The 27,883-nt window shown below is 55.4% G+C and overlaps 7 protein-coding genes across 7 annotated transcripts; 3 read left to right on the top strand and 4 right to left on the bottom strand.

Annotated features, from left to right (window-relative positions):
• The first annotated feature begins 196 nt into the window (after positions 1–196).
• MYCTH_115501 (polyketide synthase) lies at positions 197–9,213 on the top strand. The gene is given in 12 exon segments (XM_003663490.1): positions 197–536; positions 599–685; positions 759–816; positions 884–1,217; positions 1,285–1,810; positions 1,938–2,625; positions 2,686–4,571; positions 4,755–5,426; positions 5,437–5,438; positions 5,669–7,439; positions 7,495–7,821; positions 7,885–9,213. 12 exon segments carry the CDS (start codon positions 357–359, stop codon positions 8,734–8,736), a joined length of 7,383 nt encoding a protein of 2,460 aa, XP_003663538.1. The 5' UTR covers positions 197–356; the 3' UTR covers positions 8,737–9,213.
• A 641-nt stretch (positions 9,214–9,854) lies between these two features.
• On the bottom strand, positions 9,855–11,692 carry MYCTH_2305543 (uncharacterized protein). Its single transcript, XM_003663491.1, has 3 exons — positions 11,120–11,692; positions 10,967–11,045; positions 9,855–10,859 (listed from the first exon to the last, which is right to left on the bottom strand). Exons 1-3 carry the CDS (start codon positions 11,537–11,539, stop codon positions 10,123–10,125), a joined length of 1,236 nt encoding a protein of 411 aa, XP_003663539.1. The 5' UTR covers positions 11,540–11,692; the 3' UTR covers positions 9,855–10,122.
• Positions 11,693–12,192: 500 nt separating this feature from the next.
• Positions 12,193–13,691, top strand: MYCTH_2305546 (uncharacterized protein). The gene is made up of 2 exons (XM_003663492.1): positions 12,193–12,537; positions 12,854–13,691. The coding sequence occupies exons 1-2, from the start codon at positions 12,466–12,468 to the stop codon at positions 13,412–13,414; spliced, it is 633 nt and encodes a 210-aa protein (XP_003663540.1). The 5' UTR covers positions 12,193–12,465; the 3' UTR covers positions 13,415–13,691.
• Positions 13,692–14,549: 858 nt separating this feature from the next.
• On the bottom strand, positions 14,550–16,932 carry MYCTH_2305551 (uncharacterized protein). The gene is made up of 5 exons (XM_003663493.1): positions 16,730–16,932; positions 16,464–16,586; positions 16,084–16,384; positions 15,481–15,994; positions 14,550–15,368 (listed from the first exon to the last, which is right to left on the bottom strand). The coding sequence occupies exons 1-5, from the start codon at positions 16,836–16,838 to the stop codon at positions 14,787–14,789; spliced, it is 1,629 nt and encodes a 542-aa protein (XP_003663541.1). The 5' UTR covers positions 16,839–16,932; the 3' UTR covers positions 14,550–14,786.
• Positions 16,933–17,122: 190 nt separating this feature from the next.
• On the top strand, positions 17,123–18,439 carry MYCTH_2110635 (uncharacterized protein; the record flags this gene model as incomplete). The annotated part of the gene is made up of 4 exons (XM_003663494.1): positions 17,123–17,413; positions 17,478–17,653; positions 18,019–18,214; positions 18,392–18,439. The coding sequence occupies 4 exons, from the start codon at positions 17,123–17,125 to the stop codon at positions 18,437–18,439; spliced, it is 711 nt and encodes a 236-aa protein (XP_003663542.1).
• Positions 18,440–19,995: 1,556 nt separating this feature from the next.
• MYCTH_2127338 (uncharacterized protein) lies at positions 19,996–20,371 on the bottom strand (the record flags this gene model as incomplete). The annotated part of the gene is made up of 3 exons (XM_003663495.1): positions 19,996–20,102; positions 20,161–20,236; positions 20,354–20,371. 3 exons carry the CDS (start codon positions 20,369–20,371, stop codon positions 19,996–19,998), a joined length of 201 nt encoding a protein of 66 aa, XP_003663543.1.
• A 1,234-nt stretch (positions 20,372–21,605) lies between these two features.
• MYCTH_50608 (glycoside hydrolase family 18 protein) lies at positions 21,606–23,138 on the bottom strand (the record flags this gene model as incomplete). Its single annotated transcript, XM_003663496.1, has 3 exons — positions 21,606–22,585; positions 22,726–22,874; positions 22,987–23,138. 3 exons carry the CDS (start codon positions 23,136–23,138, stop codon positions 21,606–21,608), a joined length of 1,281 nt encoding a protein of 426 aa, XP_003663544.1.
• Between the last annotated feature and the right edge of the window lie 4,745 nt (positions 23,139–27,883).

Consider the following 27,883-nt stretch of genomic DNA (forward strand, 5'->3'; position numbering starts at 1 on the left):
GAGTATCTTGATCCAGCTATTCAGCGAGTTGACGTCTCATTCAAAGCTGAAAGCAGCTGGTCTGGCCTCGCTTGTCAACGCTTCTTGTAGGTCAAGATGGCGCCCAGGAGGAAGGAACGGAGCTCCAATGAGGCGCCAAAGGCTCACCCTGTTATCGTATTCCCCCAACGCTAAATCAATTGTCTTGGTAGAGATAGTTACTGGGATAAGTGGAGATAAGGTAAAACCGTATATCTACCATCGAGCACCCTTTCCTACGTCCGCATCGTGGCAATACCTCTAGTAGATCTGATCGGCCGTGACCTGGTTTCAACAACACTGGAACAACAGAAGCTGAAAGACACCCGCACGCAATCATGGCTAACAACACTCCAATTGCCGTCATTGGCATGAGCTGTCGATTCGCTGGCGACGTCGACAGCCCAGAGAAACTGTGGAAGCTCCTAGCCGAGGGGAGGAGTGCCTGGTCAGAGATCCCAAAGGACAGGTTCAACATTGACGGCTTTCATCACCCGAATTTTGAAAAGCTGAACGGGGTGAGTCTTGCAGAAAGGTGTTCGGTCAAGTGCGGCCTGGCAGCTGACGGGTTGTGAATCAGACAAACGTTGTTGGAGGCCACTTCCTCAAGGAGGATGTTGGTTTGTTTGATGCCCATTTCTTCAATCTGTCCGCAGAGACAGCAGCAGTAAGTTGGACATCCTAAGCTCCAGGGATGGTCCCTTTTTCTTGGGCAATCTTTCTAAGAGCGTGGCAATTAGGCATTAGATCCGCAATTTCGCCTGCAACTGGAGTCGACCTACGAAGCCCTTGAAAGCGGTATGAATCGCGTCCTCCCTCCCTTCAACGCAGCCTGATCGGGACAAATACTGACATGAGACAACAGCCGGTCTTTCATTACAAGATGTGGCCGGCTCTAACACGGCAGTTTTTGCCGGTTCCTTTTTCCGTGACTACCATGAGAGCCTCGTCCGAGATCCCGACTCGCTGCCAAGGTTTCTGCTCATGGGGACGGGGGCGGCAATGGCATCGAATAGGCTCTCCCATTTCTTTGATTTGCGAGGACCGAGCATGTCGGTTGACACCGGTTGCTCAACAACTCTCACAGCTCTACATCAGGGATGTCAGAGCTTGCGGACAGGAGAGTCGAACATGGCCATCGTCGGCGGGGCGAATATCATGTTTAATCCTGACATGTTCCTGGCAATGTCATCCATGACGTTAGTTTTGCCTTGCGCCCGCGTGAAATAATACACCCAGTGATGGGCTAACGCGTGCGAAACTTAGATTGATCTCCAAGGATGGCAAGTCGTACGCCTTCGACAGTCGCGCAAACGGATACGGCCGCGGCGAGGGTTCGGCCACCGTAATCCTGAAGAGGCTTGACGACGCACTCCGCGATGGCGATCCGATACGTGCAATCATTCGGGAGAGCGGGGTGAACCAGGATGGCAAAACCGAAACCATCACCACGCCCAGCGGCGAGGCACAGGAAGCCTTGGTCCGTGACTGCTACCGGCGAGCCGGTCTCGACCCGGCGCACACGGCCTACTTCGAGGCGCACGGCACAGGAACGCCGACCGGAGACCCTATCGAGGTGGCCGCCATCGCCTCGGTGTTCAAGGACTCGAGGCCAGACGGCCAGCCTCTGAGAATCGGGTCGGTCAAGACCAACATTGGCCACACCGAGGCGGCGAGTGGCGTTGCAGCCGTCATCAAGGTTGCGCTGGCGCTCGAAAAGGGTCAGATTCCGCCGAGCATCAACTTCAAGACGCCAAACCCAAAGCTCCACTTGGACGAGTGGAAACTCAAGGTCGGCTTGTTTCCCATAGCTTCGCGTTTCCTTAATATTCATGCCAGCCCAGGAACGAAATGATATGGGAGGAAGAAGAGGACTCCGAAAACTCAGTAATTAATAACTGACTGTTTCTGCCTAACAGGTGCCCACCTCCCTGGAATCCTGGCCAGAACGGGAAGGCATCAGGCGTGCCTCGATCAACAATTTTGGCTATGGCGGATCCAACGCCCACGTCATCATGGAATCTCTCGATTCTTATCTCGCCTCCACCTCGAACCTGCCTCGGATCGCTGCATCAACAAATATTAGGAACGGAAATGGCGTCAGCAACGGACTTGCGAATGGGCATGCAAACGGCCCAAACGGGAATCCTAATGGCCACCGCAAGGACAGCGCTGTCGGTCTTGATGACGATGTGGATTTGACACGCTCCCGCATTTTTATCCTGAGCGGAAAGGACGAAAGGGCAACTCAAGCGATGGCAAACAACTTAAAGGGCCACCTGCTCGCGACCAAGGTAGCCGATGAGCATGCCTTCCTCGATAATCTTGCTTACACGCTCGGCCACCGTCGGACCCAGTTCCCTTGGGTGTCGATCTTTACGGGTAGCAGCATTGCTGGCCTCGTAAGTACTCTCGAGTCCGGCAACGTCAAGCCTGTCAGGAGAGCAACGTCCGAAACTCTACGGCTGGGCTTTGTGTACACCGGCCAAGGTGCTCAATGGTGGGCCATGGGGAGGGAGCTCATCGATGCCTACCCGGTTTTCAAGGCGGCCCTACTTGACTGTGATGCTCAGCTCAAGAAGCTAGGGGCTGATTGGAATGTAATAGGTAAGTTTTGTTGTTCGGACCGTGATCGGATCGATGTTTGCTGACAACCCAATCCTGCAGAGGAACTCAGCCGGGACCAGGAAACGTCGAGAGTCAACGAACTAGACTACAGCACACCTCTCTGCGTTGCTGTGCAGATAGCTCTGACCGAGCTACTGCGCGCTTGGGGGATACATCCTACCGCAGTTACGAGCCACTCCAGCGGAGAGATTGCTGCCGCTTACGCTGCAGGCGCCCTCGACCTCGCCTCTGCCATGACGATTGCATTCGCGCGCGGAGGGTTGGCGTCAGAAGGAAACCGCCAGTTTGCTAGGAAAGGTGGTATGATGGCTGTCGGCCTGGGAGCAAAGGATAGCGACAAGTACCTTTCGCTCGTGTCCAACGGCAAAGTCGTCCTGGCTTGTGAGAACAGTCCGAGCAGCATCACCGTTTCTGGTGATGTCTGCGGAATTGAGGAACTCGAGGCTGTTCTGAAGAAGGACAACATCTTCGCTCGAAGGCTCAAAGTCGACGCTGCCTGGCATTCCCATCACATGGAGTCCGTTGCAGACGCCTACTATGCATCAATGAACAACAAGATCCGTCCCGCACAGGATCATCTCAACGTGGTCTTTTCGTCCCCCGCCACCGGTACTCGGCTGGAGGATGTGGGAGAGATCGCGAGCCCGGGTCACTGGGTCAGGAGCTTGACCGGTCCAGTGCGATTTGTCGAGGCTTTCCGCAGCATGTGTTTCGAAGCTCCCGGAAGCGAGCCGGCTGTTGACATGGTTGTTGAAGTCGGGCCGCATGCCGCGCTCTCTGGGCCCATTCAAGACATCATGAGGATGCCCGAGTTTGGGGATATCGATATCCCCTATGCGAGCTGCTTGGTCCGGAAACATAACGCCGTGGATACGATGCTCACCCTGGTTGGGAACCTAATTCAGAGGTCCTATCCGCTGAATCTTGCCGCTGTCAACTTTCCGTATGGGACGCACGGCTTGAAGGTCCTGCACGACCTTCCTCACTACCCTTGGAATCACCAAGCCCGCCATTGGATTGAACCACGGGCTAACAAGGCGCTTCGCGCCAGAGCCGAGCGCCCTCACGATCTGTTAGGCTCCCTAGTTCTTGGTACCAACTTGAGCGCTCCCTCGTGGAGGCATTTCATCCGCATCAACGACGTGCCCTGGGTCAGGGACCACGTTGTGCAGGGCAACATCATCTACCCAGCTGCCGGATACTTGTCGATGGCCATTGAAGGAGCGTCCTACCTTGCTTCTAGGAACGCTCCTGATAGGAAGATACAGGGCTACCAGCTTCGTGACGTCGACATCCTCAACGCACTGGTCGTGCCCGAGACGGCTGAGGGCATCGAGCTACAGCTCGCGCTGCGCCCATGTGGTGACAGAGCGCTTGATACCAGGGATTGGTCGGAGTTCCAAATTCAATCGGTCAGTTCCGAAAATAAATGGACTGATCACTGCAGGGGTCTTATCTTGGTCGAGTACGCGTCTGAAGGCGAGCAAGGTGCCAAAACCACGAGACGGACCATCGATCAACCACTGGAAGACTCGGCGTACAGAATTCGGATCAGCCCACGGGACATCTACGCCAGTTTAAGTGCAGGAGGAATTTCCCACGGACCGATTTTTCAGAACCTCAAAGCCATTCGCGCCCGAGGCAAGCAGTCGGTCACGTCTTTCACCGTAGCCGATTCCGAGGCAACCATGCCGAAACAACAACAGCACCGGCACGTCGTGCATCCGACAACACTCGATTCCGTGTTCCAGGCTGCGTATACCGCTCTTCCGGATGCAGGTAACACAGTTGGAACTCCGAAGGTGCCCAGGTCGATTCGCAAGCTCTGGATCGCCCATGATATCAGCAGTCAGGCCGGCCATGCGTTCAAAGCTTACACGAACTTGAACCACCTTGATAACCAGAGCATGACCACCTCCATTTCAGTAACCGACGCGACAAACGAAGATCGGGGTGTTTCCAAATCGGCGCTTATTACCATCGAGGACTTTACTTACCAATCCATCGGTGACGCGCCTGCTCACGAGTCACCCGCCTGGGAGCATGAGAAGTTTTCCACAGAGCAGTGGGTCCCTGATATCAGCTTCATCAAGGATTCGTACTTGAAGAGACAACTTGGAAGCGAGCTCTCCGGCAAGGAGGCCCAGCTGTTGATGGATCTCCGCCGGGCTTGTCTTTTCTACATTTGCCATGCCCTTTCTGAGCTCACAGCAGCTGATATCAAGCGTCTCGACTGGTACCAGAAGAAGTTCTACATCTGGATGAGACTCCAGGTTGAGCTCGCACGAACGAACGAGCTGGCTCCGGACAGCAGCGACTGGGTCAAAGCTACTCCGAAGGAGCGGGCCAGACTCCTGGAGAAGGTCAGGACTGGCAGCACAAACGGCGAGATCGTCTGCAAGCTCGGGGCAAGCATCGTCCCCCTCCTCCGAAACGAGGTCACTGCTCTTGAACTGATGCTCGAGGACGGTCTGCTTTCCAGGTACTACCTTGATGGACTGAAGTGGGCTAGAGCGAATGCGAAGCTTGCCGAGTTGGTGGCACTCTACGCACACAAGAACCCACGGGCTAAGATGATCGAAATCGGCGGCGGGACAGGTGGCGCCACGACGCAAATTCTGAACGCCCTTGGGAGAAGTGGCTCCCAAAACATTGGCTCATACGACTTCACAGACGTGTCTTCGGGCTTCTTCGAGGCGGCGAAGGAGAAGTTCAAGGACTGGAAGGGCCTCATGCGTTACAGAAAACTCGACATTGAGCAAGACCCTGCCGCTCAGGGGTTCGAAGAAGGCACATATGACGTTGTCATTGCTTGCCAGGTTCTCCACGCCACACAGTCCATGCGGAATACCATGACCAACGTCAGGAAATTGCTCAAGCCAGGGGGCAAGCTCTTCATCATGGAAACCACCAAAGATCAGATGGACATTCAGTTTGTTTTTGGGTTCCTTCAGGGCTGGTGGCTGAGTAAGTAACTGCTTCCTCGCTTGTTTGCTATTAATTCTGGCTAACAAGTGGCTGCAGGCGAGGAGGAGGACCGCAAGTTCAGTCCGTCGCTGACAATCCCTATGTGGGACCGGGTGCTTCACCAAACTGGCTTCCGAGGCGTGGAGACTGAAGTGCACGACTGCGATGATGACGAGTTGTACTCGTTCAGCGTGATGTCCTCGACCGCGGTATCGGCCCCGCCGAAGTTCGGATTTGACATCGCGATTGTCACGGCGGGACGATCCATTCCCGAATCCTGGATCGACCAACTGCGGCTGTCCATTGGCGTCCTCACCTGGACTGTCCCAACCGTGCACACTCTGGAGGATACACCAGCCGACGAGAACAAAGTCTGCGTTTTTATTGACGACCCAGAAAAACCCGTCCTGGCCAACGTCAATCATGAGCAATTCGAAGGGCTCAAGGCCATTTGCACTCGGTCCAAGGGCATGCTCTGGCTCACCCATGGTGGCGCTGCGGCTTGCAAAAACCCCCTCGCCAGTTTGGCTGCAGGCTTCCTGAGATCACTGAGGCAGGAGTACTCTGGAAAGCGTCTGGGAACGCTGGATCTTGATCCATCCCAGTCTTTGTGGTCTTCCGAGTCCATTCTCTCAATTACCGACGTGTTTAGGCATTTCTTCGATGAATCCGTGACCGAGATCACGCGCGACTACGAGTTCGCGGAACGAGATGGAGTGATCTATGTCCCGAGATACTTCAAGGACTCGGATCGGAACAAGGCCGTGTTCTCTAAGGCGACGGAGACTCCGACCCCGAAACTAGAGCCGTTCCTGCAGTCAGATCGCCCACTCCGTCTCACGATCGGCACGACTGGGCTTCTGGATACGCTAGCGTTCAATGACGATCCTACGGCGGCGGAGCCCCTTCCGGACGACTTCGTCGAGGTGGAACCGAGGGCATTTGGCGTCAATTTCCGCGACGTGATGGTCGCCATGGGCCAGCTGAAATCGAAAGTTATGGGATACGACTGTGCCGGAATTATCAAGCGAGCGAGTGCGGGAGCGGCAGCCATGGGATATCGACCGGGCGACCGCGTCTCGGTTCTGCTGAGAGGACATTATGGCAGCAGGACCAGAGTGCACTGGAGCAGTGCGGTGCATATCCCCGACGAGATGACGTTCGAAACCGCCGCATCGTTGCCAACCCAGTTCGTCACAGCCTATCTTTCCCTATACGACATTGCCAGGCTCCAGCCGGGCGAATCTGTTCTGATCCACTCCGCAACCGGTGGCGTGGGCCAGGCGGCAGTCATGCTGGCACAGCGCGTCGGGGCGGAGGTGTTCGTCACAGTTGGCTCCGAAGAAAAGAAGCGCTTCTTGATGGAGCGTTACGGGATCCAGGAGGATCACATCTTCTCCAGTCGCAACACATCCTTTGCTGCGGGAATCATGGAGATGACCCAGGGCAAGGGAGTGGACGTCGTCCTCAACTCGCTGGCGGGCACTCTTTTGCAGGAGAGTTTCAATTGCCTTGCGCCTTTTGGTCGCTTTGTGGAACTAGGCAAGCGCGATTTCGAGGTCAACAACAGCCTGGCTATGGAGGCCTTCACCAGGGCAGTATCCTTCTCCAGCGTTGATGTCGTCGCTTTGGGCGAGCGCAAACCAATCCAGGCCAACAGGATTCTCAAGCATGTGGTTAAGCTTGTGGCTGCAAAAGAGATTGACGCAGTCCACCCTGTCACGGTGTACCCGCTGTCAGACGTCGAAAAGGCCTTCCGCCTCATGCAGGCCGGCAAGCATATGGGCAAGATTGTCCTCTCGGTCACCCCCGAGACGTTGGTTCCGGTGAGAAATGACGCGGAAAGTTCAGGATAAAACATGTCTAACTTTGTGAATTCAGGTCGTCCCCCGCGCAGCTGGAACCAGGCTGCGTACTGATGCCTCTTACGTCGTCGTGGGAGGGTTTGGTGGTATCGGCAGATCCATCTGCCACTGGCTGGCAGAACACGGCGCCAAACACTTAGTTGTCATTTCCAGGAGCGCCAATTCTGCAGGCAAGATCGAAAGTCTCCAAGAGGAGCTCAGTGCTTCAGGGAATAATACGGATGTCACGGCCATTGGCTGTGATATCTCGAACATGGAGGAGCTGAAGAAGGCGCTCGATGAGCACGCACGGGCGAGGAGACCACCTATCAAGGGCATTATCCACGGAGGCATGGAACTCAGAGTAAGTAATTATCTTTTTCCAGAGGTCAAAACCAACATCAACATCAGCTAACAAAGATTACAGGACTCGGTTCTGGAGCACATGACGCTCGACGATTATAAGGGCGCGCTAGCCCCGAAAGTGCAGGGCAGCTGGAATCTTCACCAGTACTTTTCGGCACCTGACGACCTTGACTTCTACATCATGTTGTCGTCGCTCGTTGGTGTTACGGGATTTGCCAGCCAGTCCAACTACTCGGCCGGCGGTGCTTTCCAAGACGCACTGGCTAGGTATCGCGTCGAAGGCGGTTTACCAGGCGTGTCTATCGACCTTGGCATTGTCAAGTCGGTCGGCTACCTTGCCGACGACGAGCAGGGCAAGACGATCGAGGCGCTCCAGCGACATGGTTTCGCGGCCCTCAGTGAACGTGACGTCCTCTCGGCGATTGGATCCGCCATCAATACCCCCTACGCCGGGTCGCTCGCCCTCGGCATCAACACCGGACCCACGGGACCCGCGGGACCCGGCGAAGACTCGGCGCTCAAACGGGACCTGCGTTTTGCTGGCCTCGAATACCAGCAGCCGGCATGTGAAAACGGTGGGAAAACGGCGGCGGCGTCTGGAGGCGGGTCATCGCCCAACGACCTGGCCGCCCGGCTCGCCGCGTCAGCCACCCGCGAGGAGGCTGCAGGGCACGTGGTGGAGGGACTTGCACGAAAGCTAACAGACATCTTCATGCTGGGGGACGGTGACGTGGTGGCGTCCAAGTCGCTGGCCGACTATGGGGTCGACTCGCTAGTGGCCGTCGAGCTGCGCAACATGTTGGCGCTCAAGGCGGGGGCCGACATGTCGATCTTTGAGATCATGCAGAGCACAAGCCTGGCCGAGCTGGCGGGGGTTGTGGCGGTGAAGAGTCGGTTCGTCGAGTGCGGGTAAGCCGTCGACCAGGGGTAGCCCAGTTGGTTCTCTGGCGTCTGTCGGGGTTAGCAAGGGCTTGATCGGGGGGTCGACGGATGGAGATGCAAGGGAAATGCGCGCTGGAGACGGGGCGGAATGTTGTCAGGAATCTCCACCTCAGCACTTTGTGTGCGGTAATCCGTGCACGCATCTTAGGTTGCATTATCCGATGGATAGTAGTGGGGGGGTTCGTGGTTTACGCGGGAGTTATCAGTTCCTGTACGGGTCAGATGCGAGGTGGCGTTTTGTTTTCTTCTCTGATTGGGTATCGCCAGGGAGGCAGTCTGCGGTTGGGGCGTTCTTGGATCTTTTCTGCTGTTGAGAAGAACACTTTGTATGAAATCCGTATACTTTGGTGTGTGTCCGCACATGCATACCTGCGTGTAATCCAATAAGGAGCTAGTTCGCGGAGTTTTCACACTATGGATCTAGCTTGCATGAGTACCCTGCCTGTTCGATAACTGACCTGAATGATTTTCGCTGATGCAGGATGGTGGAGGTTCCCCGAGTGGTGACAAAGTTGCCAAGAGGATGGCGCGAACCAGCCAGGATCGCGTTAATCGCTTGCAGATCCGCCGATTGTGGGATCGCCGGAACGGTCGGGGCTCGTCGTGCTGTTGAGGCTGCGATAATTAACGCCGGCCTGAGTGAGGAGCTGGACGACGACGATGACGGCCGAACAGGGGTAGGAGGGATCATCCCTGTGCGGCCGCCGGTTCTTCACCGATGCCTGTGCGCAAGCTCGACATTGCTGACCTCGCTCTTCGTCGACTTCGATGCACGGCGTACAAACACACGCACACACACACATACTGCACAGTACTTGTGCGGGCAGCTTCAGTGACACCCGGACCAGACCTGGGCATCAGAGAAAACTCCCGTCCCGTCCATGTGGTTTCCCCCGTCATCTGCCTCGTCAAGCAACCCAAAGTTGGCACCAAGGTAGTAGCTAACCACTTCAGCCGCAGCCCAAAAAGAGGGGGTAAGGCGAAGTGTGGGGAGAGTTATTTTTTTTTTTTTTGTGGGGGGGGGGGGGGGGTGGGTTGGTTGGGGAGAATGTGGAATGAAGGACCGCGGTACAGAGCACTGTATAAGCTGCATCATGGTACACTATCTGCACATTCTTTGCTCCGATATTCCTGGTGCTGCCACCACGGTCACGCAATATTTCTCTAGCAAACACGCCTCTGGTCTTTCAGGCTGGCTGCGGTGCGAAGTAATTAGTGCAAACAAAAGTCATTTGGGCTTCCGCATTCCCGGGTCGCCCGATATCGCGCTCCAGGGGCAGAAGCTGCTTCCCGCCTGTACTACACAGAGAAAGTACTACAACAGACCTGCAAAATCATCCCAAGTCTGGCCAACACCCTACTTCCATATATTTCTTACAAAATCCCGTACCAGAGCCGAGCACGTGTTGAGAAGGCTCGACGAAGCTGGAGCTGAATTGGTGGCCGGGGTCTCTGAGTGGGAGGGGTCCGTGCCAGAGTCAGAAGGGGCCGACACCTGAGAATCTTGGGCGGTTGGCGCTGCTGCCAGTGCCGAAGTGGTCTCCTCTGCCAACCTTCCTTCCTCCACGGATCTTGACTCGGACTGGGCAGGCAGCTCTGGCTCCAGATCCAACATCTTGTCTCTGGCCTTGATCACCATGTCCGTCAACGCTTCCCTGTTTCCTTCAAGAATCTTGAAGTCGGGATCTCCTCCTCGCTCCAGAGCATCCGCAATCTCATTGAGTTTGGCCGACCAATGCTTCCAGACGGAAGGGCCGTTGCTGTGCTTCCATCCCTTCCAGGCGAAGCGGTAGGACGGCAACTGCTTCTTGACGCACTCGGCATATATCACGTCTCCGGCAAGGACGATGTACTGCGCGGCTGCCATGACCTGGCAGTCGATCTCTGGCGCTTCGTAGTCGAGGACACCCGGGTCCAGGCCGACCGAGATACTGTGGACCTCGCTCTGAAACCGGCCCTCCTCCCCGGCGTCCAGCCCAGCTGCTAAGCAGCGTGCTCTGAATGCGTGGTAGTTGACATATTCCGCGCTGGCGCGTTTGAGCGACAGAAGATTGTCCGGATTGGTCAAGTCGCCGAAGCAGTGAAGACACATCTCTGTGTTCATGGAAGGTCTCAAGGGTTAGCAATGCGGCGCGAATCATCAGGCCCGAGAGAAGGGAGCCGAGGGAGGCAGAGGCACACGGTACGAGCGCATGACTAACCTCCAGCGTAAACCTGATAGAGCCCTCGTCGCAAGAGAGGATAGCTGCTCCAAACCTGGCTGTCGACCCATTCGAATGACTAGCCCAGCAAAGTTGTCAGCAGTGCATCATCAGCTAACAACCATGGAGGGTGAAAAGCAATTGGCTGCTGACCTTAAAGATCTTGGCGGGGCGTGATGGCAATTTGCCCAGTTCCACCAGAAGTTCGATCACCTTTTCCTGCTTCGGATCGTCATATTGAATTTGAACTGCAGTTCGGAAAAGCAACTCGTAGAAGATTGTGAGGTAACCCGTCCAACCTTTCTTGGAGCGTCGGTAACCGTCGAACTTGGGCTTGTAGACAGTACCGTAGAGTTCATCAAACCGCCGTGCAAAGACCGCGGCTGCGCCATCATCGTTCGACAGCAGGTACTCCTTGATGAGAGACGCAATCAAATATTCGATGTGATGGTCAGATTCAGGATTGCATGTCCGCAGGATGTCATCCAGCACTGGCTGCCAGCCAGGCTTAATCTCATCATACTCATCGTATATCTCGCTGTCGGGGAGAATGTCGTTCTTTGTCTGAGGCATGATGGGCAATGGGAGAATGTGCTCCAGTCAAGAAAGCGCGATGCGAATGTAAGGCATATGAAAATTGAAGGAAGAGAGAGAAATATCTTGGATGGCGGGAGAGTATGGCGAGATGAATGGCACCGGGAACAAGATGCTTGTGCGCCTTCCCCGCACCACGATTGGTTGGGGTCGGTTGAGTTCAAGGCAGCGGCGCTTATTTAGATGTTGCAACCCAGCCGCGCGGTTGCGTAGATGCAGCCGAGGCCCCCGATGTACTGATGTTATTATGTACATACGTAGGTACCTAAGGTAGGTACTAGGTATGGGTATAACTTGTGTATGTAGTAATATACTGTACTGCCACCAGCACTACGGGGTAGTTGTTGGTTCGAACTTGCATTGCGAAACAAGGGTCTTCGTGCATCCCGCTTTTTTAAAACAATATAATTAGGGGCTACACCGATCTATTTTTACGACTTCGACCCCTCGTTGCCGCCCGTCCGCCCATGAACGCGGCCTTCACTCTACGACTAGTGGTCCTCCTCGGGTAGTCTCCCCATGGTATTGGCGAGCCTTAGCGGGACAGCGTCTCGCTCTTCTTCGTGCCGCCCAAAAGTTACATTGAGGTGACACTTGGGTAAGGTCGTACCTACGGCCACCTGCTTCAGCTCTTCCTGAAACCAACTTATGCGCCGGTTCCAAACACGCGGGTCTACGTCATGTATGCTATCGGGTTGGCGACAGGTTGTCATGGACGGGTAATTACTCTCTAGGGGCGGCAAACAACAGGGCCTGGGGTTGAAGGGCACCGAAGTTGTTAAGTACGGGCACGCGACGCGCAAGTGATGGTGGGAAAGACCAAGTCAGACATCGTCAGCCTCAGCAACTTCCAAACCGCCAATTCAACAGGACATATCTCAACATATGCATGATTAGGTTTGAATATGGGGAGCAGCAACTCTAAGCAGGTGGGCCCTGACCGCAGGGTGAACACAACCAACGAACGGAACGCACTGGTGAGCATTCCCGCGTTTGAGGATTTTTCATCGTGGCAGGTGCAGCCACCTGCCTGTGGCTTCCGCTTGCCCGTGGCGTCCTTTGTGGCTGCAGACCGTCCTTTCCTTTCTCCCTTTCTGTGGACCGCAGGCATATCTCCTGGCCGTCTTTCCCCTCCTTCTATCCCTTCACTGCTTCTATCCCAGACTTCCGCCTTTTCATCTTCGCGAAGATGGACCTCTAGCCTCGGTTTTACCTATTCAGCCCATTGAATGCTTCATTCATTAATTCACTGCGAAACTGAAACCCGGTTTAACATGCCATCCTTTCAATCAGGAATTCGCCACCCCACGAGGAAACCTCCAGCTCAAGCGTGTTGACGACATAGTCGCAAGATCTCCACCACCGCCGACGGAGCGCCCCGAAAAGCGCATGTTTCCTAAGGAGTACCGAAATGTCGAGCATGGGCCTGACGGCCGCAGAGAGAATTTTGACAGGAGATGGATTCAGCAGGGACGGAACCCTGGCGATCCCCGAGACATGAAGATGTACGAGTATCCGGTCAAAACGCTTGTCCAACCCGCGCCGTTCAAGTCAGAGTTCGATTTTACGAGTCCATCTGCCTCACTCCGCGATTGCAAAGCGCCACCGCCCAAAGAGCTGGAGGCCATCAAGGAGTACTGGATGGCGCCTCTCAACGACCCGGGACCGTTGCGTGCGGTAGTCAACAAGGATCAAGAGGTGGTTGGAGCCATATACCACCCCAAAGGAGATACGCGAGGCTATGAGCGCGCCCGAGTGCAGCCCTTGGATGCTCACGGCCGCGGCGAGTTAGCTCGCTACAAAGACACGCAGGTCGCTGGGCGAACCACGTGGCCACAGAGAGGGACGGAGTGACAGCGGAACCGTGGTTGCTGTGTACTGGACTCTGTAGTGTTATATGGCGCTCCGGGCAGCCGGGTATAGTTAACTATATTAAACGCCCTAGAGATATCGAGTTATAAGAGGGAGGTTACTACCTTATACCTCTAAGCCTCCTAGACCTAGGTAGTAACTAGTTAGGCATTACGTGCTGGTCATTGAAGCTTCGGAGTCTCTGAAGTGTATATATACTGGAAAGCGAAGGAAGGAACTTTGCTTCTATAATTATACTGGGCTAATCCTTCAATATTCATCTCATCTGCAATTTGGTGCCACACTTCTGGCCTTGCGCGGTGCTCTTTCCCTCTATACTGACCGCAATTAAGGTTACATTCGCCGTGAAGGTGTGGCTGAGCCCGTACGTCGCTGAAGGTATTGGTGATGTTTAATGGGAAAATGTATCCTATATGATTGAAGTGCCTTCGGTAGTGGTTAGTAAATTTAGAGAACATTATATACATTGTAGATTGACTGGCTTCATGTGACACAATTAAATAATGACTTGGAAATACCCCAATATGGTCGAGCCTACAACCGATAAGGCTTCACCTCATGCCTATCACAGCTGTGGGGAGAACGAACTACTTGCAATAACCATTCCAACCTCTCTCTCTCCCCCGTTGTCGGGTCAGGTGTCGAAGCGCCCAGGACCACCGCATTGGGAATGATCTCAAGCAGAACAGGGCTACTTGCTGACCCCCATCTCTCGTTCTTGGTTCTACGAGTTGATCAATCCTCGCCTGACGTTGATGCATTAATTACCTCGAATTGCATGCGCAATAATTAACCTAGCTAGGTAGGCACAACTTTGAGCGAAAACAAGAGAAACCAAATCACAATCGAATCTAACAAGTCCATACAGCAAAGGGTTGTAGATGTAGTGCGCGCATGACCTATGCACCAAAATAGCTGATTCCCAAACTTGTAATTCGTTCTCAAATAGTACCTTCAGCACGCCTGTAGCTCTCCCTACACCCCGTAAAACGAAAAGAACCCGCCGCCAGATAACAAAGAACTTTTGTCTTCCGACATCCTCGAGTGAGAGAGTGACATATTCAATGAAGTAAAACCTGGGTATATCGCGCGAAATACTGAAAACAGCTCACAAACCTCCGAGAACAAACTCCTGAGACTCCAGGACCGCCAAATGATCCCGCGCAAGATGATTAAAGCTCTGCACCTTCCTCAACGCATCCATACAAGCTTGGAAGTCGTCGTCAAGTGTCGACTCGCCTTCAGTCTCGAGCGGGCGACTTTGAAAGGCATAGTCGCCGTTTAGTCGTCTTTTGCGGTCCGCCGCCAGCTGCGACGCGCCGAAAAAGACGGCTAACGGCATGAATATGTGAGCCTATCCTCGTGCATTGTGCATTAGTCTCGCGTGTACGACACGGACTGGACGCTGCGCCGATGTCAGCGACACAAGAGGACGGGCATGTCTCACCTTGAAATATCCGATATGCTCGTGTGCCTTGGCCATCCTAGCAATTTCCTGCGCAGACCGCGTGGCACGCAAGCGATATTCGGCAACCTTGGCGTGCGACTGCTCATCCATTCTCGACGTTTCCGTGATCTGGCACATGAGGATAGTTGTTGCGTGGGCCACCATGAAGGCGAAGAATATCATGGGATCGGCTATGGCTGAAACGACGGGTGCGTTCAATGACAAGGAGTCGAGTGTTCGCGTCAGGATGCCGTCCACCCATTCGTGCCGGATCCAAAAATCAAGCGACGGGTTTCCAAACGCCCGTTCGACGCCAGAGACATTGCTATGTGATAACGCACGACCGCAGATGGTGACGGTTACGGCAGATTCCGCAAGGGGGGAGAGGAAGTTGTGGTCGCCTGACGCGATCGCTTCTGGCAGAAAACAACCCGGGATTGGATGGCCGCTTTGAAAAGCCAACTCCGGGGACGGGAGGCGGGTACAGATCTGTCATAATGCAGGTTTAATGAGTGAGTAATCGGTGTGCCTTGCAACGAAAATGAAGATCATCCAAGGAGCTCTCTGGTGTGATGGTGCGGTGTGACGATGCGAAACATACCACTTCTTCAGTCAGCGTCGGTGGACACCGGCTCTTGAGGCAACCAAGGCGATCGAGACAGTAGGCCACCCAGAATGTCCTCCTTCGTTCCTCTCTAGCCACGGCATCTTCCCCCTCGACAGTATTTTCAGGGTTGTCCACCTCATGCAGGCGGGCGAGTTGGACGAGGCGGAACGCCCGCCCGGCACTGATCGAGGCCCGGCGATAGCTCGCACGGGCCAACTCGTAATAGGCCACGAGTAGCCACGCCTGGACGTGCTCGATGCGTACTGGTTGCAAATCGTCATCGGTTAGGTCCAGTGCCTCGAGCATTTGTCGCGTCTCATTGTATAGCATCTCTCGGGAGCTCTCGAATTGAGACGAAAGCGCCATCGAAAGTGTCCACATCGCGTACTGGAGGCAGAGCATGTAGCTGGGTCCATCGCCGTGCTGGGTCTGCCGCGCCCGAGCAAAGTACCGTGACTGGTTGAAGATGGGAACATTTGGGTGGACTCTGTCAAAGTACAACTGGTCGCTGAACGGGCATGCGGGAGTCAATTATGGGCAGGACAAAATATAGGGGAGTTGGGGAAAGTGAGAGGAAACCACCAGGGACGAACGTACAGGTCTGCCCGCATTAGGTCGTCAACAAAAGTGCCCCGTTGTGGCGATGGCGGTGTGGGCGGGAACTTGAAGGTTGAAAAGCCCATCGAATCGGATGTGGGGGTCATGGGAGGAACCTGCACGTTGATTTCGCCGTCCCAGATTGTGGAGTTGTGACCTGGTGAGACAAGCGTTGGAGATCCCCCATCCGAGATTGGCGTAGCTGTGTGAGGATCGGGTGCCGTCGCGGGGAGCGATTCGCCTGTGAGAATCGACAGCGTTTCAGCGCTGTTGTCGATGCTGAGCCGGCGCTCCAACGCAACTGCTCAAAGGTCCGATCAGTCTAAGGAATCCCTAAAATCCGAGCCCTAAAAGATCGCCATGGCCGTTTGGTGACTCACCGATGCGGCTGCGCAGCGCTTTTAGGTCGCCTTTCTTGGGGCCCCTTGCGAGGCGGTTGTTGTTGATCTCGCAGACAATACCGGCGTCGGCACATGTTCCACATTGCGGTCGCTGTCTGTCGCCTGGACGCGGTGGTTTCCTTGTCAGCATCATCGGCCACCATCTGCCAACGGCGAGCCGCAACCCGTCTTCCGGTCGGACCACGGCGACATCGTTGTCTTCGAGCTCGGCGCGTAAGACGAAAGGGAGTTATCACGATTCTTACATCGCAGCTTCCGCTTTCGACACTCTTCACACGCTGCCCCCGGCAGTTGCCTCGGTTGGCCAGTGGTCCCGACCCCGTGGCTGCTGCCTGTACGCTTGTGAGCAGCCATGGGTGAAGACTGGATATTAGTAGGCGTCAGTGACTCTAGGATGGATGCTTAGGCAACACGCGGGAGGGACGGACCGGTCGGTTCTGGATTGCGTTGTCCTTGCAGGGTAGCCGGCCTATAAATCTGGCGTGGGAGGATCGCTCCTTCCAGCGGTTCTCGTTGCAGGGTTCAGGGACCGGGGAGAATCCATGGAGGTAGGCACGCGAGGGCATTGCCGAGCACTGCTGCCTCCATTCCTAGACTACCCAGTCACCTTCCAAGTTAGTTGCGTGCTGATTGCTGGCATGCCCTCCTGCCACGTCCTGCGAGTCTTCGACCTGAACAAGGGCGTGGTGGGATGGGGCGCTCTCCCCCGTTCCGTGCTGCAACCTGGTTCCGCCGATGCCAACACCTCGCTCTGTGTGGTCTGGACCAGGGCCCCCGGCTGCGGTCGACGACCGATCTTCGAGACGACTCCGGCCCATCGGACGCAATCCGTGATCCATCGATCTGCCCCGGCCCCACCTTCGCGCTGCTCGGCGGGGGACTTGTGGGACATTGGTTTTGCTCAGTCCCATTGGTACCTTCACGACTGGGTGTGTGTGGTGTGTGTCTATGTGCTCCATCCACTCCACGCACTACTCTACAATGCCCGAGCAGGGCAGCTCTAGTGTCGCGGCAGGCGGGAAAAATGAAACGCTGACGATGCTAAAGAAGCTAGTGTGCCCTAGCAGGGCGGACAGTGCTGATGCAGAGCCGAACACGCACAAGGAGCCCGCACAACTTCACACCTTCCCGCCCGTTGGACGCTCATCCAACGCGTTCAACCGGCAAACGTTCTATCTGCGACGCACCCCACCGGCTGCATGCTTGTCTGACCAAAGCACATACAACTACTTACATCGTACTACACTACACTACAGAGCACACTGCACGCGACTGGAAGCATTGAGCAATACCTCCGTGATCTCAGTGTACACAAGTGGTCGGTACCGTATATGCGCAGCACCGAAGATGATCGACGTGCTCGCTTCTCTGGGCCCACCCCTCCTAACGCCAGGGCGGGCTTCCTATCTGGCCCATAGCGCACAGCTAGCGGGTGATCGACAGCCGGGGCCTGACTTGGCACAAAGCCTGATCCCTGCCATCCCAAAGAGGGAGTTTGCCTGTCCATTGCTGTGCGCCCTGCTGCTCCCCTCAGCCCAATTTCTGCCAGCGCCGACCCGCAAACGGATATCAAACGGATATCCTTTCCTCGTCTGGTTGCCCCATTCAGCCTGCAGCTGCGTCGGCACCAGTGGTTCCCGCAGAGCATTTCCATAAGAGGCACGGACCACACTCTCGAGTACCGTTCCTCTGGCCCTGGGTCCGCCACAAAAACGCTCCGGCGGGCCATGGTAGGTAGAACTGCCGGGGATGATTGGTCGATCTCGCCAAACGCAACGCTGCGCCAATCAAACCCCGTCCTCGCCCGGTCCCCGGTAGTCCCCGGTAGTCCCCTGTCGTCCCCGATCGTCCGTTTCCAACTGCAGCGTACACTACACAGTTGCATGAACCACTGCTCTCGATCACAGTCATTGTCGCCGATCAACCTAAAGATCTTGGTGCTGGGCGAGAGATAGCTCAACGAAAGCCTCGTCACTTGTCGATATCCACTCTCCACTCTCCACTCTCCACTCTCCACTCTCCCCCACTCTCCACTCTCCACTCTCCACCACTCTCCACCACTCTCGCACCTTGCTGGCCTGGAGCCTCAAACCACGCGCTCGGCACTGGGACTCGGATGGCTCGGACAGTCACGGGAAGCACGCCTTAGCTCCATGCCTCATGTCGGAGCAGACTGGTAGATCGGGGTCGCCAGGGAACGCCCAAGCCACGTAACGGAACATCCCACGCTCGCCTCTGCATCGTGCATTGGTCGGGCGTGATGACGGGCCCACGCGCCCGCTGCAGAATCGGTGCCAATCTTCGTCGACCGTGATGCGGCTAACACGAAGCTTGACGCCAGTCGCGTCTGTATCGCATTGACAGAACGGCCTCGAACCCTACAGGTATGTACCGGGCTGCGATATCTATCTCTCGCACACTCCACTAATTAGCCCTGCTGTAGTGTAATTTAGGGCACCCTCGCGCGTGTTTTCTGGGTAAAAAAGATGGCAGCCTGGCGCCTCTCCAAGGATGTGCCCACTAGCCAGATCTCAACCGGATCTGTGATGAAGAGCGTCGGTAAAAAAGACCCGACGCCACCTCTTCGAGTTATCCGAGTCATGGGGTGCTCGCCTCGGTGAAAACCCTCGATATTAACATTCAATTCACTCAATCTACGGCGGGGGGACGGGGAAGAGGAGAGGGGTGACCACATTCGTGTTTACTCTCCCTACCGTGGCTGCGGGCCCAGTTCATCAGCCGGCGTCAGGGCAGGGTGAGACAGCCGGACGTCCGAGGACTCTAGAAGCGCATTTATCCGTCCCTCGACGCACGGCAAGATTTGAACATTGCGTAGGCACCCGAAGATCAGCGGCTACCGAGCCGAAACCGTGGCGAAACGTCAGGTACCTACCTACCTACCTACCTACCTACCTACCTGCGTATGCGGTATTACATGCCTGTTGTCTAGGGCTCTCCGTGCTTTGTTACCAGTGCTGGAACTTTGCACCGATGAACAGCTGATGCTTTGTTTCTACACTGATACTATGCAAGTAGGATACGAGGCCATGTGCCCCCGGCGACTTTGTCCTAGCAACTGGAATCGGCCCGGCGTCCGACTAGCTAGTTAGCCATCGGCGGTGGCTTGGCTGGCTGGCTGGCTGGTATATAATAGTATTTGTATAATTAGCAAAGTCTTTGCGGGTTACTTACTTTCAGCTGGGCAGGGGAGCCGAGCGTTCTTGGCGCGAAACATCACACGATGCCCCCCCTTCGGGAAGAAGCAAGGACCACAGGAGCCGGACCCGAGTTTCTGGTTCGGGGGGGACACACGACTTGTTCGTGATGTTGTGGAACAGCTGGTATGTACAACGTGTGTACAAGTACGTCAAGTGTGTGATGGGATAAGAGGTCGGATCGGCGGCCATGGTACTCGGTACAACAGGAGCAGCCGTCTGAACCCCCTGTTCTCTCCCCTCCGGGGGCAGACAAGAGAGAGGGAACTTCCCTCGTCCACTTGCCTTGCAGATATTTAGGAAATGCCGGTGGCTGTGTTGTCGTTGTCATTGTTGTTGCTGCTGCTGCTGCTGCTGCTGCTGCTATTCTTGTTGTTGCATCCCCCCGCGCATCTGGAGAGCCCTAAACCTAGAAGCATGTCAGGCCCTGCAGGCAGGCAGGTAATCAGGTAGGTACATACTTGTGGTGTCAGGTCGTGCTTGCCGGCGGAGAACCACGCGGAGAAGCAGGAACTGGTACGTAATCCTATCGTTTGCCTGCTTGTCGGGTGAATTGACAGTTGACTATCCAATTACGTCTTACCCTTCACTATCAGAATGTAGAATCAAAAAAAAAAAACGCAGCGGAAGAAGAATGATTGCAAGTTGACTTACGAGACGATCAACCTCCATTTTGTTCTCGAGGGACAGATCTCAGATGTCAATAAGAGGGTGTCAGTTACACGAGCCGTTGCCCGACACCGAGTGTGTTCATTCATGCGGACCCTCCGGCCCTTCATGCGGCCAACCATGTGCTTTACATGAGGCAGGAAGGAAAAGAGCGAGGGGGGGATGGGCGCAGTCTCGCACAGTCGGATGGTAAGACATCGAGGACATGGTCCGCACACGGTGGACGGCCAACCAGGGAGGGAGGAATTGGGCTGGGGCCAGGAGACGGGTCTCAGGCATGTCTCAGTTCATACGTTGGGGGAAGGGAAAGAAGGGGGGGGGTGGAACGAAGATGCTTCCCATCACGTCCAGAGCCTGTGAGACAGGCAAGCCTTCCGCGTCATCTAGACGAGGCGATTCATGTGAATGGAGATCGAATAGGATCGAATAGGAAGGTCACCCGACAACATGCCACCCTCTATTACACAGTGTCACTTCCACCGAGAATTTTTTTTTTTTTCACCTCTGTCATTCGTGTATCTCTGGAGAGCAGCCAAAGGATATCATGCGCATGTGCCACCAGATGATTGGGCAGAAGGGGGGAGTGTACGGGCAGGTGAGAAATCGATGTGTGTCTCCGTCACAAACCTCTGCAGCAGCTCGCGGCCGGCGAACATCGGTATGTAAGTTAGGTAGGTTGACAAGACGGGCATGGTGCAGGTGTGGTTGGTAGGGGAGATGTCTAGCCTGAAGCCATACGAAGAATGTATTGTCCATGTGTATGTACAAGCGAAGCGAATGAAATGCCCAAACCGGGGGCAAAACACTGAACGATAGGTACAACATGAAAGAAACACCATGCATCGATGTGTGTGCTCGCAAGCATACCACTGGTCCTCCCGAGCCCCAAGAAGCGGTCCCGCAAAGCGAAGGAGGAGGAGGAGGAGGAAGAAGAAGAAGAAGAAGAAGAAGAAGAAGAAGTGAAAAGAGAAATGAGAAGAAGAAAAAAGGCCCAGGGCCAAACAATGAACAACAAGAGGAAAACAAAACAAAAAATATGTATAACGAATGGAGAGAAAAAAGAAAAGCGGCTAATAATAATGCAAACCATCCAAGAAGAGAAAACGAAGGTAAACATGTCCAGGCTTCAAAATGGTTTGCCGAATCAGTACGGCTTCAGGCTCCCTCTCTCTCTCTCTCTCTCTCTCTCTCTCTCCAGCTCCCCTCTCTCGACCAGGACTCGGGAGGTCATAGGGCCTCACGGGAAGCCGGCCCTGAGGTTATCATACTTGCTGTCCGGGTACGACAGCTGGTTCTGGGACTGGTCGATGCCGCCGAGGGCGCCGAAGCTGGCGCCGATGAGGCTCTGGTCGCCGGTGCGGTCGGCGGAGGCCTCCCAGAACATGCTGCCGGCGAAGCCCTTCTGCTTGACGTAGTCGACCTTCTTCTTGACCATGTCGACCGTGTCGAAGCTGATGAGCTCGCGCGTGGCCGGGTCGTAGCTGTAGGTCGCGCCGGCCTCCTCGTCGTACTGGACGGTGGCGCCGGCCCGGGGCAGCACCTTGTAGTCCCACACGCCGCTCTCCCAGCTGCCCTGGCCGACGCCGGTGAAGGGCTTGCCCAGGCCGTCGGTGGCCTCGAAGGAGCGGCCGTAGATGGGCATGCCGAGCACGATCTTGGCCGGGTCGACGCCGGCGGCGACGTAGTCGGACAGGGCCTTGTCGGTCGAGAAGGGCGTCCTGCCCGCGTCGGCGGTCGGGTACAGGTTGGCCTGGTGTCCCGCCGCGGTGCTCCACGAGCCGGCGTAGTCGTAGCCCATGAAGTTGAAGAAGTCGATCACGCCGGCGATGTCGCGCAGCGGCAGGTGCCCGTAGTTGCTCGGGCCGGCCGGCGAGGCGATGGTGAGGAGGAAGTGGTAGCCGGGCGCGTGCTGGGCCGCGTAGTCGTCCAGGGCCGAGCGGACCGCCTTGAGCAGGAGGACGAAGTTGGCCGCCTCCTGCTCGTTGGCCGGGTACTCCCAGTCGATGTCGAGGCCGTCGAAGCCCAGGTCGGCCAGGAGCCGGACCGCCGACGACGCGAAGAGGGCTCGGCTCTCGGCTGTGCTGGCCGCCGCGGGGAAGGTGGCCGAGTAGGTCCAGCCGCCGATGGAGAGCAGCGTCTTGAGCTGGCGGTTCGCCTTCTTGAGCAGGAAGAGCTGCTTGACGCAGCCGTACACGTTGTTTCCGACGTCATTCCATGCTGCCGGGGGAGCCGTGCTGTCAGTGGAACAGAAGGGGGGAAGAGAGAAGATTACAAAGAAAGGGGGTGGATAAAATGGATGACTGGTTGTTGGGTTGGGAGTACATGGGTGGATGGAAGAGGGATATAATTAATCTTACAGTCGTTGGGATAGTGCTTCTCTAGGTCCGCATACGTGTCGGAGAGGAATACCTCGCCGTTGGACCTGATGTTGGCAAAGGAATAGAGCACGTGGGTGAGCTGAGACGCGGGCAGCTGGTCTGGCTGGTAGTTGCGGCCGTAAATACCCCTGTTCGATTGGCCAGTGAGTAATTAAGTAAAGTCTTGAGTGGTTCGTCTGGCCCGGAAACGGTGGAGAGAGGGAGCGGAGGGCGGAGGGGTTGACGGCCGGGCGTACATACCAGTTGGTAAAGTACACGATGTTCTTGTATCCCGATGACTGCCGGGTCTGTACGCTAGCTTCGGCTGTTGCTGGCACCGGCGAAGCTAGGGAGAGGAGCGGGAAGAGGGACAGGGCAGCCAGAGCTGCCTTCTTCAGAGAGGGAGTCACCATGGTGGAGAAGAAGTAGCAAAGCAGGGAATGATTGGGCTGTGCTTTCGTGCTCCTTCGCTCTTTGGCTCTTTTGCGACTGGATATGGCAACCACCTGGTCTTGACCTGTCTGGTGATGTTGATGATAGATGCTCTAGAGGAGTACGCCGGCTTTGTGAACGATCACAGTGCTCTTATACCCGTGAACTCGAGAGCATCTCTCTAGAGTCACCTCCCTTGTCTTTTCTTTGCCCACGAGCCACCATCATCTCATTTCCCTTGATGGCACGCTTGGTAGCCACTTTGGGCACCGAGTTGACCCTTCAGCGCCTGTAGCAAGCCAACCCTCCGCTCGCCGGCAGCATGGTCGTGGGTCTACAACAAACCCCCTGACCCTTCTACGGCAACGTTGCTGCTGGAGGCATGGCGAGTGGGACTTGGTTTTGCGCAGGTCACCCTGAGACCTCATGCCCGCGTGTCTTCGTCCCGCACTTAGCATTTCTTGTTGCCCTTGACCCCACCGCTCACAAGCCGAAAGCATGGCCCGGTCGGCCCGTGATAGAACGAACGTTAGTTAGGGCTTTCCCCTCCCCCTCCCCCTCCCCGACGTGCGGGAGCTGCCGGCAACAACCCTGGGGATCATCCTCCTGCCTGGGCACATGCAACGTCAGCCGACACCATTTTGGATCCTTATCGGACCTACCGAGATCTGGTTATCGGCCGGTTGTGATGGTTGCGACGGGGCCTTGGGTTGTTTTCGAAGGCCAATGAAACCTAGCATCTGAAAGGGTCAAGCTTTGACGGGGGCTCCGCGTGCCCGGCACTCGCCTGCGACCTGCGATCACCAGGCACCCGCCACGGGAGGACGTTGGCCAGCCCTGAGACAAACCAGGAAGGTCGAAACGCCGCGAGGTCTGGTTGTGATTGGTTGCTTGGCCGAGGTGGGTAGCTTCCAGACCTACCCTGGAGCCAAACCTTATGTAATTGAGGGATCCGGAGAACATGCTTGGCACGGTCTCGCGGAGACTTGCAACGAAAGGAGACAGGGTCGGATTTTACGGGCGGCCCAATCAACGTTGGCGCTACCTGATCGTCAACCAAAGAGGGAACTTTCACAGAGCCTGGCCCCGGCGAGCATCACTTATCATTCTTTACAATCATTGGGCGGGACGTGACAGCAGATGATCACTTAGTTCAAGACAGATGATATGGAGCAGAAGAAAAAAAAAGACCCTATGAACAGAGAGCGACGTTGGGAGCATTCCGGTTTTCGCGTTGATGTCTCGCTCTCGGACACATACAAAAGGGACAGCGATGCAATCAAATCCACGCACATGGCATCCTATGTAATTGATCCCGACCTGGTAAAGGTACCCGCCATTCCGGCACGACCAAGGCTGAGCGAGGTCTGCCCCAGTCGCGTTCGCACCGCGTTGCAATCACGGATCTAGCCCCAGCTCGGGACTTCGGGGCGTGAGCGAGCCGCATCATTTCGGCATTTTCCAAAAGAGAAAGTGTCCAAAAGAAGAAAGTGGGTAGGGAAAACCGATTGCAAAAGCCCCGCACGATATCTAGATTGCAATCATGGACCAGCGAGGTAACCAACAGCATTGTCGGTCTCGGCGGTAACATACTTGCTACTTAAGGGGGTTTCCGCGACGCACGGCTCAGGGGCACGCGGCACAGTGCTACCCAGAAAAACCGCCGTTTGGGCAACGCTGAGTACGCTAACAGTAGCTGGCGGCTACATATGATTGAAATGTCTCATTTTGCAACGTTGCAAAATACAAATCTATCAAAAAGAGGAACGAGACTAGGAGCCCATAGGTAAGGGACTGCAGATAATTACTCTACAAACACCAGACTGTGCTGCTAATTACGGCGTAACTTGGCAGTCCCCGAGGAAAAAAAAGTTCCCAGCAGGTCGCGGGCGGAGAAACTGCTAAAAGTCGAAGCAGTTCGATCGCTGCTGCCTAGAGAGCCGTTCCTGAAGGGCCGACTTGGTGACAAGAAAGTTCCCCACTAGTAATTAGCGGCCGGGATGGCCTCAGATCTCCTCGGCCAGGTCGTGGAGGTATGACCTTTGACTTCGACGTGATTAGGGCCAGGTTTAGTGGCCAGATCATCACCGTTCTTCCCCCTTCCACCCCTCTTCCTTCCATCCCCCCTTCCCCCCCCCTTCTCTCCCTCTCTCTTGCTTTGCCTCCGCTCCTCCGTGCCCTCCGGTGATCAATGCCAAGGTGCGCGTGTAGTTGCTGAGTGGTTCGAACCAGACAGTCAGGTTGGCAACCAAAACTGCCTTCATCCCCCGAGGTTGGTACGAGAGGCACGAAAGGAAAGGAGCTGGCAAACCAGCTTAGTATCCGTTCCATCCCATCCCTCTGCCCTAGTCCTTGTGCATCGAAAACTAAGTTCAACTGTCCAGTAATTAATTACCTCAAGGAGTTACCTCTGCCCCCCCCCCCTCCCCCTTTAAAAAACAACTCAAGAACGCGGCCTCCCAGGTCTAACCGCAGCAACGTCACCAACCCATCGCCCATGAATGAGCCGCACAACTAGTACGCCGTGCGGCGCATGTCTTCTTGGTACTCCCGCTCGGCCCGCCGTCGCCGTGAGCTGGAAGGGGAGAGCGGGCGAGGCTGCCCCCTAAGATTGCTGCGCCGCTCATGAGACCGGCCTAGAGGCGGCCGGACCGGTTTAGGGTGCGGCCGCCGAAGTTGAGACCGGTGGCGAGATGTTGGTGGCGGGGGCAAAGGATTCTGGGAATATTCCCAGGAAGTTGGGCAAGCTTCGTAAGTGCTAATTGGTCTTATGATAGAGAATCGCGAAGAAAGGATAAGAAAAGAAGAAGGAAAGAACACAATTGCAGTATGCTTGGTGCGTATCCAGGGGTTACGATCACCGACCTGCCTGCTACGCTGTGGATCGACAATCATTCTCCGTCAGAAATCCCACTTCTCGATGGGCCTCTCAAAGGGACCTGATCAAGGGACCACCGAGATTGCCACTGAGGAGCTACCTCGGAACGAACCTGCCCAAGGATCCCCTTAGGAACCTTGTGAGACAGCGGCCCTGGGGGCTCATGACTGACCAGACTAACATGCACCTCAACGGCCACCCATGACGGCCACTTGGGAGGAGTTGTGGTAGACATCGAGCTTTTTGATTGGTCAAGTGAGTGCGGGATACCCGAGTCATAAGAACGGGCAGGATTATTCAAGACTCCTACACGCCGCTGTTCCTTCCTGCGGACAGAGTGACCAGACCGGAACCGCCAGATGAGACTTCCCTCAGTCCCTCAGCCGCACGTTTGCCTGTGGAGTAGAGGTCAGTAGGATGCTGGGGTGCTCATTACTCTGTTCGAATCTGGGAGCGTCGGTAACCATACTCTGCCAGTCACGTCATGTGGATATTGGCGGAACACTGGCCGTCACTAACATAGTTTCCAGTAAGTAACGTTTCCTGTGGCCTGATGACTTGACATCGCTGTGTTGTAGGGCATCAGACTGAACTTGATGGTGCGGTGCGTTCGCCGGTCATGGAGTCCCGCTTAACTCGGCAACATACATAAGAGGAATGTTAATTAACTGTAGCATTAGTCGTCAAGGTGCCTGTATCCTTGCCCCTCACCGTCCACATTAACTATAATACCTGCTTCTTCCCTCGCCTAGGCTCCGCTGATCCTTGCTTTCTCTCTCTCGCTGTTCTTGATAATGCTGTCACAAACTTGCTCTAATTGTGGCCAGTTTACCTTCTCTAGACTCAGAGTGGTCGGCGGCCATTGGTTGTTCCAAAGGGGGGGCTTCTTTGTATGTCGTTGAATAATGCGAGACGTATGGGGAGCCAGCCACAAGACAAAGCTGGGACAGCTGCTAATTAAGCGGGCTCTCCTTCGTGAATCCAGTAGAGCCACACCTTCTGTGTCAGGACAAGCCCAGCCGATGGTTCGGTGCCGTTTGATACACGAAAGATGCGGACTAAGCGGATATTTCTCTTGTGGGAGTGGCCAGCCCTGGCAAGGGAGTCATTTCCAAGCTCCTATAGATTGTGATAGGTCAGACTCAACAAGGTTAAACTGGAACGTATGGATGCTCTCACGGCTGGTTTGGTGCTGAATGTCTGACATGCACCAGATATATCGGCTTACACGACTGCCATGCGGGAGGGCTTTTCCATCGCTCTTCACCATCGTGGGCAGCTTCATCGGCACGAATTTGAGAGGAATTTAGCATTCAAGCTACAAAATCCTCATAACTGTAAGTGCCAACGGACCTTGAAGCTCCCACAGCGGGCGAGGGAAACAGAATTTTCTGGATCCTGAGTTGCCACCCTGATTAAACTCGATACGACACTTATTATTACCACAGTCCGCGTAGGAGGCAGCAGCAACAGCCACGGTTTGCAAATCTACGGTCGACGATCGCTTTTGAGGAGCAGGCAGCAGCAGAAATGAGCGTGAGTGAGAGCTTTGTTCATCAGACTTGTGATTGGCTGCATCCCACCAGCTTACCCCACATTTGGATCACCCTACCAACCAAATCCCTACATTCCCTCATTCACACTTCAACCCGCAAAGTAGAACAGCACTGAACGTGAGCGTCGACGCCTGGATCGACAATATCATGGATTCAAAACTCATCTTCAAATGTATTGGTGCTCTCAGCCACTTCTTCGATCGTGCCATCTGCTGGGCATGGCCCTCAACTGACTCGTGGACCATCGAGTTCCTGCCCAGGACCTACGACGAGAGAAGCGACAAGGACGCCG

This window comes from Thermothelomyces thermophilus, chromosome 3 (genome assembly GCF_000226095.1).
Source record: "Thermothelomyces thermophilus ATCC 42464 chromosome 3, complete sequence".
Lineage (NCBI taxonomy): Eukaryota > Fungi > Ascomycota > Sordariomycetes > Sordariales > Chaetomiaceae > Thermothelomyces > Thermothelomyces thermophilus.

Excerpts from the sequence above, each read along its gene's own strand:
- MYCTH_115501 (XM_003663490.1), top strand. The coding sequence starts at position 357 with ATGGCTAACAACACTCCAATTGCCGTCATTGGCATGAGCTGTCGATTC. Across the intron at positions 1,218-1,284 it reads CTGGCAATGTCATCCATGAC|ATTGATCTCCAAGGATGGCA; the intron begins GTTAGTTTTGCC and ends TGCGAAACTTAG. Across the intron at positions 7,822-7,884 it reads ACGGAGGCATGGAACTCAGA|GACTCGGTTCTGGAGCACAT; the intron begins GTAAGTAATTAT and ends CAAAGATTACAG.
- MYCTH_2305543 (XM_003663491.1), bottom strand. The coding sequence starts at position 11,539 with ATGCCTCAGACAAAGAACGACATTCTCCCCGACAGCGAGATATACGAT. Across the intron at positions 11,046-11,119 it reads GCCCCGCCAAGATCTTTAAG|TCATTCGAATGGGTCGACAG; the intron begins GTCAGCAGCCAA and ends TTGCTGGGCTAG. Across the intron at positions 10,860-10,966 it reads CTATCAGGTTTACGCTGGAG|AGATGTGTCTTCACTGCTTC; the intron begins GTTAGTCATGCG and ends CCATGAACACAG.
- MYCTH_2305546 (XM_003663492.1), top strand. The coding sequence starts at position 12,466 with ATGGGGAGCAGCAACTCTAAGCAGGTGGGCCCTGACCGCAGGGTGAAC. Across the intron at positions 12,538-12,853 it reads CCAACGAACGGAACGCACTG|GAATTCGCCACCCCACGAGG; the intron begins GTGAGCATTCCC and ends CCTTTCAATCAG.
- MYCTH_2305551 (XM_003663493.1), bottom strand. The coding sequence starts at position 16,838 with ATGGCTGCTCACAAGCGTACAGGCAGCAGCCACGGGGTCGGGACCACT. Across the intron at positions 16,587-16,729 it reads TCGAAAGCGGAAGCTGCGAT|GCGACAGACAGCGACCGCAA; the intron begins GTAAGAATCGTG and ends CACCGCGTCCAG. Across the intron at positions 15,995-16,083 it reads GACCTAATGCGGGCAGACCT|CGACCAGTTGTACTTTGACA; the intron begins GTACGTTCGTCC and ends ATGCCCGTTCAG.